General features: G+C 34.6%; 1 protein-coding gene across 1 annotated transcript; it reads right to left on the bottom strand.

Moving 5' to 3' along the window:
* Positions 1–1,101: 1,101 nt before the first annotated feature.
* Positions 1,102–8,897, bottom strand: LOC110442611. Its single transcript, XM_021486295.1, has 6 exons — positions 8,853–8,897; positions 7,620–7,776; positions 6,885–7,123; positions 5,688–5,823; positions 4,763–5,113; positions 1,102–2,799 (listed from the first exon to the last, which is right to left on the bottom strand). Exons 2-6 carry the CDS (start codon positions 7,717–7,719, stop codon positions 2,708–2,710), a joined length of 918 nt encoding a protein of 305 aa, XP_021341970.1. The 5' UTR covers positions 7,720–7,776; positions 8,853–8,897; the 3' UTR covers positions 1,102–2,707.
* Between the last annotated feature and the right edge of the window lie 5,935 nt (positions 8,898–14,832).

Genomic DNA, 14,832 nt, shown 5'->3' with positions numbered 1-14,832 from the left:
TAGCTAGTCTTGGATTAAATGAAACATTGACCGATGGACACTGCTCATGGCATAAATGCATGGTCAGTTGTGTTTTGGTAAGGAGAGCAATGGAGACAGAGATATCATTATACTGACTTAAGTACAGATTGTCACTATAAAATTGTATCGCTGTCAGGATATATACATAATGTACATATGCTACAGTTTTACTAATGACGGGGATTATATAAAACAAAGAACAATTACTCTTAATCAAATTAAAATTAAAATTCACATGAACTTAACAAACTGTACAATATATGACATTTAAGATAAAAAATACAGAACTACCTTAAACGATTGCCCTAAAATCAAATTATTACTATTTATCAAAATCTCATCTTGAACTTCAAATAAAAATATATATAAAATATGAATAAGGCCACATGGGGCAATTTCTCCAGGAAATGCAGAACAATAAAAAGAAACTGATTTAGATATTTGTCACACAAGCAATCTTATTTTAGGGCTTAACACTCTTCGTGCTGACAGGAATACCAATTTAAGTACATAAGGGACTTTTTAAGTATTTTATGATAACATTAAAAACGTTTAAAGCAGACCACAACACTATAATACTGTGTAATTCAGACACACAATATGTTCTCCCATTACCTATAGAAACTTGTTATACACAATGCAAAATTCCACATCAAATTATAACTCAAAACAATGGCAGAGTATGTACTCCCAGTCTGTGCCAAGACCTGTATGAATGGTTCTTTTAACAAGGTTTTTAAACATAAATGCATTATTGTAATTGTAATTCAAAAATGAAGACAGGGGGGGTGGGGTGGGGCGGGGGGGGGGTACTCCAATTAACATGCATGCAGATGCATTTTTCACAACCACTAGTATGGGTTCTGTGTATCAAGTACATTTGTATCATTTAAATTGGTTCTGAGAAATGCAAACAAATGATTTTGAACAAAGGGATATGACTCTCCATAAATAGGGGAGGTAACTCTTTTATTTACTTATTTTATTTAATGAAAGGATTCTGTAACTAAAGTATTCAAATTGGAGCAATGACTTAAGGACCGAGCAATTGTGCAAACAGCGTTATGTGTAAANCCCCCCCCCCCCCCCCCAGCACACACTTTGTTGCTTGAAGTATATTAAATCAAAAGAGAATTGTGTCATAGGTCCAGTAAGAATAAAAATGACATTGTGCTGTTCTATTCAAACACACTAGCAAGGATGATTTTAATGTTTTTTGGGAATCAAAATAATTTTCTCAAATGTATTGTAAAAAAAATGTAGAACTTTGCAATTACCAAAATTAGGATAGTGCTTATAATTGTTTACACATCTGCACAGCAAAAAATATATTTCAATGTTGAATGCATTCAACCGTTTTATTACAAGATGACGCCTTGCCATTGTACCAAGAACTTTGACATAGGTCCTATTACAACACTCAGAGTATAAGTGTAAAAACAAAGTTAAATAATTAAAGCAAATCTTTACAACTTGGTTGAAATCGATAATGTATAATAGTATGATTATAAAAGCATCGTTACATACTGCCAATGGGAAGACATGCTCAAGGATTCTTGAGGGTGAGCAAGCTCAGGAATATAACAAAAAAGTAACAATCAAGTAAGTATAACATTAAAATCTAATCACATTTTACATAAATGTTTCAATAAGGTCTAACTTAGGTTTATGTTCACATTAATCAGAAATCATGTGTACACTAAGACGTGAAAGACAAAAGGCACTTTCTAAGGCAAGAAAGGTATCAACAATATGATTGTAAAATGAAGTTGATCGGCTATTGCAGTGAAAAGATATAGTTGATCAGAAATGATTGTGTGCAGCGCTGCCTGAATGGCCTGAGGACAGGATTGAATGAAAGCAAATTATGGATTTTTTTTGCCTGACAATATTATATAGTTGTACTGTATTATAATAGGTTTTTTGAAAAATCATTATGCAATATTTGTCAAAATTTTACATTTTGTTTAGTATTGACACAAGTTTCTTTAACCATTCAGCATAAATAATGCTTACATTCACTTCTTTTTAATATAGAATAAATCAGTGATGTCTGATCAATTAACAGTTTTGTATAAGTAGTTTTAATTGTTTCAAAAGGAATTTTCAGCAATACTATATCTCAGATTAGAATTTATATCTTAAGTCTCACTTTAAAAAATTGCATTCTATATATCCATTTGTTTTATTTTTCATAATATATTGCAATATGTATTATAATAATCAGTTAAATGTAGCAATTGCAGTATACAAGCAATATAACAATGCTGGCTATACCTATACTATTGTGTAGGCAAGGAAACAAACCGACAAACAATAGTACATTGTACTATCGTCATGCAATATACACATCAACATAAAAATGGTTGGAAATCAACTATGAATTACTGAAACTTAATTATCCTTTTTATAGACATAACACTTCAATTTATGTGGAAGACATTATAATGTTTCTGGGATAACTATGCTGAGAGGTGCCCGGTACTGAACTGAAAAAATCTATTACAGTAATTATGTTTTATTTTCTTCATTGATTAATTTACACTAAGGCACATTGTAAGGCTAAACAGGTCATGATCCTCTAAGCCAAATTTCATAATACTCTTGGTAATTTTTCTAAAAAAACTGTAAAACTATAACGGAATATTTGTTTAAAATCTACAGCAGAATTAGTGGACATGTTTAATTAGATCTTGGTGTTTTCAGATCTGCCCCCGGCAACATCCTCATAACATGGTGGAGCTGAATCTGGGTATTGTGGGAATCCATTTTGGTTGCCTGCAAAAGACAAAATTTACATGTTTTGTATGTGTAGAGCTTCGGCCAATTATGGACATCATATGTACACTGTAGGAGGACAGTTGACCTACCAGGTTTAAGCTTAGATCAGTATATTACTGACCAATGCTGGTGGGCATGAATTACGTGAAAAGCATGAAGTAATTGTATATATCTGTTATTCAAACTAGCAATAAGACACATGAACCCACATGCAATCTTTATCCTTTTCACCCCTATGTAACTTAGGTAGACTCTACCATTCATTGATCTAGATGAGTCCATTATGGTCTACAGTGATGAAAGGGTTAATTAAGTTATAATATTGATACAATGATTTATTAACATGAGAGAAACAATTTTCCTAGGTGGGTAAAACGGTAATATAATAAACAATACTATTAAAACCACAGACTGGCTACCAGCCCCTAAGCTTTTATGAAGAATTGCTCAACTGCATTTTACTACTAGGTTATCTCCCCTTTGTGTGGAACTTGGGCATCCAAGTGATCAAAATTATAAGAGTTCAATTTTTATAGATAATTCAATATTCTAGAGACGGGGGCCAGTCTATTAAAACCGGATCTTTTATTCCACTCCGATCCTCTGTGTATAGGAGTGGAATACAAAATCTGGTTTCAATCAGATGATAAAATTAATTGCTGGTCAATATAACATAATTAATAGAAATACAGAAATCAGTCGATCCTAATATTGATTGTACACAGTACATATGACAGTATTGATTTTTCATAACATTCTAATATTTGCAAAAAAAAGTATTTCATTCTCTCACCATCCAGTTAAAACCTTGCTGTAATGACATCTAACGATAGTTTCAATAGACCATTACAATACTTTGATGCCATGTCTGTTTATTCTGGTTTTTAAAATATACAGGTACTTCATTTAAAACAGTGAAAACTGCACTCTTCGAAGTGTTTCAGTTGTGTTACTCTTTCCGTCATCCTTCAGCTTCAAGAATAGTTCACCAGGTTGATCCCAAATACAGAGGAAAGTGTTGCTTTGATTTTTTTTTAATGAAGAGTTTTAAACAATTTACACTGATGACCTTGAAAGCCTGTCAAGTTCATCTATTTGAACAAACATGTTCAAGGCCAAATATCATGACCCCATGATCTAGAAAGGCGGGTGAAGGTCAAGGCCAAATATCATGACCCCATGATCTAGAAAGACGGGTGAAGGTCAATCATTTTAACAAACTAAACAGTATTGATATAGACAATCAGTTTAAAATCAATTGGCGATCAGAAGTAGTAAACCAACTGCTGATCCACTGCATATTTAAAGTTTATAATATAATTTTAGGAGACTGAAGAACCAAAATAAAAAATACTTATTTGAAAGCTGTGAATCAAAAATGTCACAGCCAATAAGAGGTCAAGAAGTCTACTCAGATTCTAAATCAGTCCAAGATGATCATTTACACCAAGTTTGGTTAGCACTATCCTACAGAAACTGGAAAATTACTTGAACAAATAATTATTCCCCTTTCTCCTGTTGGGCTGTAACTATTGTCCTCAAGAGGGCCACATTTACATACTATTGAATTCCCTTGCCAATGGATGTTTCATGACAAATTAGGTTTGAATTCTTTCTATTATACTTGAGGAGTAGTCTTCCGAAAATTTATTTCCATTTCTGCTTGTGATCCGTGCCCTTCAGTCCCAGCGAGAAGCTATTCTTCATTGTTACACCAGTGAAGCATTTATTTCTTGATACTGCTGACATTTTACCTATATATTATAAGTTATGGTTATACATTTGCTAGACTGACTTTTTTTTACTAACCTTCAGTTCTACCGTATCACTTAGAATTAACTCATTCACCCCTGAAGTTTCATAATGAACTATTCCAACCTTTAAATTGGAAGAGTTAAAATGAGTCTTCAGGGGTGAATGAGTTAAGCTTCACATCCAAATTCAATTCAATATTACCAACCTTGGATTTCAGAGTACTCTGGCGGCTTTGTTGGTTGTGAAGATGGGTACTCTGTAAAGGATTGAGCGGCAGGGCCATTGTACCCGTTAATTCCATTGTTGGAAGTGCTTGTCGTCGTAAATGTACACGGGTTGTTCTGTGCTGGTCGGTACAGAGCCACCATAGCCTCATCTCTGTTGCCAGCCTCATCTGTTCGTCTAAGGACCACACCGCCTCTACCAATGTAACCTTGTCTCGCTCTGCGTCTTCGTTTAAGGATGACTGACGCTAGCAGTCCGACCATGATGATGGCGCCGGCCCCTCCCAGGAGTCTATACACTGCTGTAGGTAGTGGATCTCCTCGGCTGTCATCTAATATAGGACACAGATAATACTTTATTGTTGATAGTTTAATATCTACCTAATAAACCAAACATCTAGGTACAGGTAAGTTAAAACAAGAGATATTCCAGAAATATATCTTGACAGGAGGATAACAGGAGAATATTTTAAGTTGTAAAGAATTAATATAATGTTATATAATATACAATTATTCATTTTCCCCTATCCTCACTACAAAAATATTTGAACAATCATTTCCAACTTAATCATTCCTAACATTGTTATTTCTGTGGACTTTTTGGGGGTTATAATGGGAATCATTCCCAATTGGAACACTATTTCATATTTATGCCTATTTCCCAAAATTTCCAATTTACTACTGATAATTTCCTTCCCAATTGGTATATATGTATTTCACAAAATGAGACAAAAATGTTCCATGCCAAATTAACTAAACAAAACCTGCCGATTATAAAAAAAGTACTTTCCATCCTTGTATGTTTTTGCTATTTACAGAGCATTGTTAAACTAGGATGTGATCTTGAGTTTTAAAACTCTGAGAAAATAGAGGACTGCACTTTTAGCACATCAGGATTGTTTATACCTGGTATGTATGTCTGTGTAATCTTCAGGTGTACATGTGACTTTGACTTTCTGTATGTGAAGAATCGTAGGCGAAGTCCGCTATTTTCTCTAGCACAGTACGTAACATTGTTCTTTGTTTCATTGGCTTTGAAGTACTGTAATAAAGGAAGAGTTAGTCAAGTATAGACATTTTATAATTAATACAGATATTAGGTGTTTTAAGTACCATGACCTAGAGGTCACCTGAATATAATTGCCCGTGTATAGCCTGGTGACCGTAATAAACACATGTACTATAGCCATGAGACATTAAAAGTATAGACATCTTATAAATTAATACAGATATGAAGTGTTCTAATTACCATGACCTAGAGGTCACCTGAATATAATTACCCACGTATAGCCTGGTGACCGTAATAAACACATGTACTACAGCCATGAGAGATGCTAACTACCAAAATGGATAAGAATCCATGGCATCCTTATTTCACTATTTAACTTATCATAATTAAACACATATTTACATATATATACATGTACTGTGTAATGGGGGGATTGAACAATTCTTAAGGTCATGATCATTGTTATCATAATCAAAATGTAGGATATATTGTAAAAATACAATGAATTGCCCTTTGTAACCCATCTGTGTTAATTTTATAGATGAATGGTATCTGGCGCATAGCCTATGTAAATAACACAATATTACAGGGCCCTTGTTAATCTGCCAGTGTACAAGTAAGACTAGAAGTTGTAAAATAAACGATGTACACCCCATATTAAGTCATCTCTACTTAATTTCCGTCATCTTTAGTAGATTTGATATGGTCACCCTTTTATTTTAGTATATGCTTCCTAAAGTAGTGAAATAAGGAAGAAATTGAATAATAACCACTTCGAAAACTGTAACATCCATGTATATTAGATGCCTGGCTATACGCATACCCATTGATAACTGTATCAGACAAAAGAGCAAAACAATTTAAGAAAAGATTAATGTTATTCAATAACAGTACAGTGAGACCAACTTTGTCCAATATGTTACATCATGTGGGCTGGTACTGATAGTCCTGTTTCAAACATACAAATATCTTTCCAATACTTAACAGTTGTGGTAATTAAGCTTCTTTTGTGATGAAGTACCTAACAAATGAGAGTGAGACTCTCCTAGCACTGTTCTGTCATTTTAACATATGCAAACTTTGACTTTATGTACCGTTCTCCTTGTGTAGCCAAATCCTGATCCAAAGCTGAGAGTGAAGTGTTTATCTGTCACGTCCCACGCCTCCGCTCTAGCACACAGGGTGTTGTTAACTGTGTACGGTGTGATTGAGTTTATAGCTATGTAGACAGAACAGTCATCTTCCAGAGCTGCACCCTTCCAATGTATGTCCATTGTTTTAGTCATGAAGCTGATGAAGGAGCCACAGTTACCCCCATTTACGGTGAAGGAATCTGAATGATTCAAGAACTTAAATTGTAACTTTTTTAGGATATAGAAGACGAAGGTATTCATTTACAAGAAGTATATAAACAATTAATTTTAAACAACCAACCAAGTCAAATCTCATTGTGTTCAATTATATAATTACCAGCCCCTGTGACTGCAAAGCCTGGGGTGTTTCACAGCATCTCAACCCATTGTAAGCTGGTATGTGCTGGCTTAATCAACAGCACTGGATTGCGACAATATTTGTCAAGCCTTTAGACTTGGTCTAAAAAACGTTAATTTTACAGAATTGTCTCAGGGCTTCAATTGGTAATTAAATTTATCACATGTCTGGATTTTTGGTCATGAAATAAAAATAAAAATGGAAAAGCTGTAAGATTGACACTAATGAAAAGTCACCAGCAAACATTTCTTTGAACAGATACATTTTGATTAATTCTTAAGTTATGACATTATAAACATCAATCAACAGAAATTTTCTAGTGTTTCTATGACTCTTACGTGTGCTATCTCCAGTCCTGGCTAGTGGAATGATGATAAGTGACACAAGGGCCCACAGGTAATGTTGAACATAGGTCCAATGTATAGAGGAGGTCCTCATGGTGGACAGCTAACACATACACAACTGGTTGTCTTACAGTGGTAACCACATTCAGGTCTGAAAATGCAACAAAATGGTCTGTTCAGCAAGATTTAAAATTAATAAAATATTACATAAATATACCCAACATAATTCGGGTTAATATATTTACATAAATGATACACATATATGGGTGTATTGTAAACATCATCAATATGTTTATGTCTAAATTATGTGTATCTTTTAACTTTAACATCATAGAAAATGTATGTGGTGCAACCAATGAATATGAGGGGAAAATACTGCCTTATGGGCAAAATGGATTTCTAACAATGCAATATAAGCCTGGAAAGTTTTGAGACTACCTCTCAAATATGGATGTTGGCATGTGCAGCCATATACCTAGGTTCAGGGTTGTTTCGGCCCAAATCCTGTTCGCCCTAGTTCAATAAGTTTAGTTGATATATTTAAATATTAATTATTATATTAACTTATCGATTTAAAAAAAATAAGGGTGAAACAAACTAGGGCGTATGGGATTAAGGGCGAAACAACCCTCAGCGCGATCGGGATTTAGGGCGAAACAGCATGGTATCTACACCTTTGTGTATTTTTGTATTACATGTGTAACAGGAGAGGGAAAATGCACTGCAAGACTAAGATTCGAAAACAGGATCATCCGAACTCAAGACAGACGCCCCAACCCATTGAGCAACCTGGTCGCCACAGGAGCCTTAAGTTCAGCAAAAACTTAATAATAACAGTAATACAAAAAACATATTATAGGTATTTTTTGTATTACTGTTAGTGTTATTATTAATTTTTGACAGAACTTCATCTGTTCATGCTCTTGTGGGTATGCACGATCTGTTTGCATAGATACGGCTACAGTGCTTTCCCGTTAACCGATAGCTGAGCTACCTGCAGCTTTGAGATAAAAATAGACAATGACAACAGCAGTATTTAGGGAATTCTAATGATTAAGATATTATTTCCTGCGTCTGAAAATTTGTTTACTTTATCTTAGTCGTAAGTAAGTACTCAAAATAATTAACCATTATATCAAAAATTAGCCTGCTTGTTATATAAAGCGATCCCATTAACATTGATTGTATAATAAATGGATTATCTCTTAAATATTAAAGAACAATTACCTGGGTCCAAGCCTGTTTGTTTACAGATTTACAGGATGTGAAACTAAGAAGGGAGATAACTCTAACCTGCCAGTGGCATTGGTCGGCTATACTTCGTAGGTAGCAGACTACTAAACGACTAGGCCTATATTTAATACCCCTCCCCCCCCTCTCTCTCTCTCTCTCTCTCTCTCTCTCTCTCTCTCTCTCTAAAAAGCTCGTTCATTCTTATGAGAGAAAGAAATACATCAAATCGATTAAATTATTAGCCAAGTTACATGCTATAATTAGTAAAAATGCACCAGAGCGCTTCTAGATGATTTAATTTTTTTCCGAAAGGGGGACACGTTCAGCGCTCGCACACAGGCCTTCCTTCAGACACATCTTAAAAAGAATATTTTCAAATTCATGGAATTCCGCTTGTTCATAATAAATAGAAAATATATGATTTTATATTTCTTTGTATTTCTCCAGTTTCTGGAGGGCTTCGAATACATTAATATAAATGCCAACATAATCTGTTTTAAAGTAACTCGGTACATTGGACTATATCAAGGGAAAACAATCCAGAAGTTTGGGGATTTTTTTAACGCGTGTTGCGGAATTAAAAGGCGGCAAATATGAATCAAAGTGCTGAAAGGACTCCCGACACATGCTTTCTTGATTTTAACATTTTAGGAAAAACGAACACAATACAGTCAGTTGAGATGCAAGTTAAACGCCATTTAAAGTTGCTCAAAATGATGTGAACAAATAGTTCTTCTTATCTTATGTCTGTGTTGGCAATAGTCTGAATTGTATTTTCCCTCAAAGGACCAACAAGTACTACTCCAAGAAGCTTTGGGCTCTGCTTCTGCCGTAAATAAAGAGTTAACTTCCGAATGAATAGTTATATGACTGTTGCAATATCTTCATAGTACCTATTGGTAGAGGGTGAAACATATATTTCCTACAGACCAGCAACAGTGCACGTGTGTCACAAATATCTTTAGGTCAACAAGGATGTTGCCATGGGTCATATGTCAGTATATATACACCTCCTCGTATGATCATGTTAATAGTAACAGTATGAAACTTAAATCAATTTCTATATCCCGGTGGGGGACTAATTAACATTGTGTCATTAAACAACAATCTCACTGCAAATAAATATTGTAATACATGAATCACATTAAACTTCAGTTATCAATTTTTATGCAAACAATAAGGTAGGCTTGTGAAAGTGATTTTGAGTTCATATTTTTCTGATGTTCAAAATATCATTTTCTTACATTCGTAATAAGGGGTATAGCATGGAATCCATTCCACAATAAGTCAGTAAAGTGTATTGTGTGTTATCATGAAATGTGCTGAGGCAACAGTTAATCACAGTCCCCAAATTTTTCCAAATTTAGGGTCAATTAAGCTTAACCGTTGCTTGCTAATTTCACATCATGTGAAAGGTACTAGACTTGCCAGGTAAATTTCCATGGACAGTTACATGCTGTGTTATTACTAATAGTATATTATATACAGATTTTCAAGCCTCTTGTGGTTTAATATTGCTCTGTAAGTTACAGAAGTATGTTCATGGCGTATTTCATGTATGTGTATTTATACAAGTATTTGTATGTATGTGTATTTATACAAGTATTTGATACACAAACAGTTATGACAGTGGTCTTGGACAGTTAAGACCAGGTTTGGGGGTGGGAGTTCTCCTCAGCAAATACATCTCAAAGAATTTTTTATCAGAAAGTCCCCCATCCTTCATAACTTTCTCATTTAGATATGTTTCTTCAAATAGGACGCAATTTTCAACTTTAACATATTTGGATTTTAATATTGGTTGTAACCTAAAATTAAGTTCTGATTTCAGGACATACCAATACGAGGCTCGATACCCATAAAGGGGGCCAATGAACTGTTGCAAAATGCACCAACCAATAAGGAAAGTGACTAGGTGGGGAGGATATGTGAGGGAGCTATGGCCTCAACTAGAAGGGAGGTCTCTATCAAGGAAAATTTTGAGTTTTTGATGGGAGATCATGTATTACCAGTGTATGTAAAAAATGTATATGTGATAAAATGGCTTTGATGGACACTTTTGAATCCATATTGGTCCACAACTGCACAGCATGTATACTATGTCTGGCAATCATGCAGTCCATTTAAAGTTAAAACTTTATTGCAGATTGGTTTGATTCACATCTTCCAAAGCTTCCTGTGCTGCCTGAAATACAAGAAAGGATACATCATTTATTGTTTTTGTTGTAAGTTTATTATTTTATATAATATTTAACGGTCATTTTTATTAGTCATGCTTTTTCCATGTTTAACAGTCTTTATTATGTTTTCTTTAGAAATGACCAGGGGCGCATCCAGATTTTTTTTCGGACAGGTCCAGTTCATTTTGCTACGCATGTAATCTGAACCATATAGTGCTGCACAAAATTAAGTTAGATACCTGTCTTGGCTAGCCACCTTGTACTTTCCCAACTTGCATTTTTTTAAGTAAAATGCCAGAGTGGAATGATTCATGAATATTTACATGTATTTCAATTTTTACCAGAAAAAAACCTGTTTATCCACCATGCAAGAAAAAGATTCTCCGATAAAAAACAGAATCATTACTCAAGAAATGAAAATATTAAAATCAAATAAGCTTGCTACGCTCGCAATGAACTCAAAACATAATATATTGACTTCAACATCAAGGTGACAGTGCGTCAGAGACGTAGACTATGTATTGGCTTTAGACAAGCTTGGGGTGATATCATTCTGGAGTTTCATTTATATTGCACACTGTCTATTTCGGAACAAATTAAAATGTTATTCACTGATTCAGAGTACGTACATTGCCACGCAATCTTTACAAAAGCATTCAGTTCACACGGCAAGATACTCGACGATGCAGTCGGCATAGTACCGTAATATGTGTGCCAATCGACAATCGCAGGGATGAGTGCTCAGGGATTTCAAGCCCCCGCATGAGTGCTCAGGGATTTCAAGCCCCCGACAATTCAATAATCTTTTGCCCAAAATATTTCTCTGTTAAGAACATATGATTACCTGACCACATGCAACATTTGAAATGTATTTGGCAAGTGCAATGTCATGCATCGCATCACAGGAGTCCGCAATTGTGTCAGAAATAAATAATGGAAACAGTGGAAACCGCTTATTATATTTTATTTACCAGAGAAAAATAATATAATAGACGATATATTACCAAAAAACGATCAAGCTGTTTTCGATCGTTTTTAGGTTGTCTGAACCGGAATTGAGATGCCCTATAATCATCAGAAATAGATTAATATGAAAACCTGAGTAATAATACAAATTGATGAAGTAGTAATTGAAATCATTTGTTAATTGTCATTAATATCGGCTTGTTTAAAAAATTCGAGAAGATTTCATTTTGTCGTCGTATACGTAATGATCAGTATGTAAATTCTACTTTTACTTTCAAATAACTTCGAGCAAGAACAAAGAACTCCCATTATTATACTTCATGTATTTCATGACTATTTATATGACTTCTTTAATCTTATTAACTGTTATATTACGATATCGTTAGCTAGGATGAAGTATAATAATGGGAGTTCTTAGTTCTTGCTCGAAGTTATTTGAAAGTAAAAGTAGAATTTACATACTGATCATTTGTACGTATACGACGACAAAATGAAATCTTATCGAATTTTTTAAACAAGCCGATATTAATGACAATTAACAAATTTTGACCCATAAGCGTCATATTATTTTGCCGCGCTATGTAAATTACGATCACGTGACAGTCACATGCCTCGCAAGTCGTGCGGTGAAATCAAATTGCATAGAAACAATAACAACTAAAAATACAAAATGTTTCTTTTTTAACAATAATCAAATATTCTTTTCAACGAAAATAGTGTATAGTGTAAATAAAAAAAGTCGTCGTCAGTTGATTACGACAACAACGTTTACTTGGATCGATTTCGGGCACTATGCTGTCAGGACAGCATGCCCCGATTTTGACACTTTTCAAAGTAGACACGGGGAAATCAACTTGTAATGCAATAGAGAATAGGGAAACCATTGCTTAAATGAATATAAACACAAGTCTTCCGTCTGGAGTGATATTTTCATTGAATCGGCATGATTTTCTCACATGACGTGTCACGACAACCGTTAATATTAATGGAAGGCATGCTCGTTTTCTCATCAGAATTTGTGTCAGAAAATGTCGATAGGAGCCATGTAAGAGATGATTTTAATCAGATTGGCCTAATCATTTCCATTTCACACACAGTGTATTTTAGATAGCAATTGACTACCGAACATGTTTTGTTATGGCTAGAAAGCGATGGTCGGTCTATTGTTTTCCACTGACGGGGATGATGCGAGGTGTGAAAATTGTACCTGGAGTGAACAGTTGATCACCTCAGGGCGATGTACAGTTAGCCCGACCAGGGATGTGTAGTGGACACATCCCTGGCCCGACTAAGGTTCAATTGTCCTGGTGTCAAACACGGACAACTTACCTGAGTTTTTACCTTATAAATTCAATTCACGGCAGATAAAAATATTATAATAAGCGGGGTCCAACCTTTTACCATATCATAATAAACGATTTGTTTTGCTTAGTTGAAGGATAAAATCAGTACATGGGAAAAGAATTATAATAAGCGACATCATAATAAGTAGGTTTCATCCTGTACAAAAACTCCTATAATATAGCATTATTATTATACGTCTCTGAATATAGCAAAGATATATTTTCACAACATAAAACAATAAACAGAAACACTGCGTTTTTAAATTGAATAAATGTGTAACAAATATATATTTCAATCCCTGTCTTAAACACCACATCATGTTTCATAAGTACTGAAAAAATATCTTGTGATGTACATGCATGTTTGATAGAGAAAATATTGCACTCCATCTTTTGCCGTTCATTATCTGTAAACAATTCATGGATATGATCAAATATTACAATATATACGTCTCTGCTAGTACTTCTTTTACTTTTTACTTGTGTTACAAAAGCGGCACAAAATCATCTTAAATCTGACTAGTTGACCTTCGGCTACATCCAGCATGCTCGGCTGTTTGCTGTTTGACGAGTAGCTAAAGTTATCAAAGCATGGTTAGCTTTACAGTTCTTTTCTTTGTTAATGTATTGGTCCTGTCGATCTTTTCTGTGACTATACTGAAATGGATTGACTATGTGGGAGAGATTTTCTAAATTCTGCTGGAAATAAGTCATATTCAAGTAGTTAGTGGTATATTTTCAGGCTTAATTGCAGTGGTAATTTTTGTGATATAAAGCAAAACGTTAGTGACTCAAATAGTGTGACGGGAACTGTGTACTGTAGTTGGGTTGGAACACTACAGTAAGTAGGTCAGAGGAAACCAACCGCTTCGGGGAAGAGTGCGGGAAGCACAATTTCAGCAAGCAGAGCATCGTCAGAAAATTAACCAGAATATTTTTTATTAATTGTATACTCACAAAATACATACATTGTTGTATTTTTCACATACATGTGGCTAGTTAAGAATATCGAAGTGAATGCTTTCCCTGCCTATAAGTTGGCGAACAACAAAATGGCGTCACTACGGTATGAATGAAAATGCTAGGGGTCGCTGCCAAAAACATTTGCATATGAATGAAATGTGAATGAATGACATCCATATAAGGAGATAACAGCTGCCATATAAGGACAGAAAGACTATATACAGTCATAGATGGCGTATGTATCGATAGTGCAGTTCCACGTTAAGCAAATTTCGTAGTATGCGCGATTCCCTAGACACTTGCGTTACCTAACGTATGTGTCAAAAACCAATATTGAAATGACATTTAAGATTTAATTGAACTCACTGTCCCCGCTCCATATTAGGTGTTTTTGGAAAATAATGAAAAGTGAATATCTCTGGACAGCATCCGAAGCAGGGTTTGAGATGTACAACGTTTAACTAGAGCTAGAGCATATACGATACGTACATTTCAGTTGTTCTTAATATAGTGTGTTAAGTG

This window comes from Mizuhopecten yessoensis, unplaced genomic scaffold (assembly GCF_002113885.1).
Source record: "Mizuhopecten yessoensis strain PY_sf001 unplaced genomic scaffold, ASM211388v2 scaffold716283, whole genome shotgun sequence".
NCBI classification, from domain to species: domain Eukaryota; kingdom Metazoa; phylum Mollusca; class Bivalvia; order Pectinida; family Pectinidae; genus Mizuhopecten; species Mizuhopecten yessoensis.
This window is presented reverse-complemented; position numbering and strand designations above follow the sequence as displayed.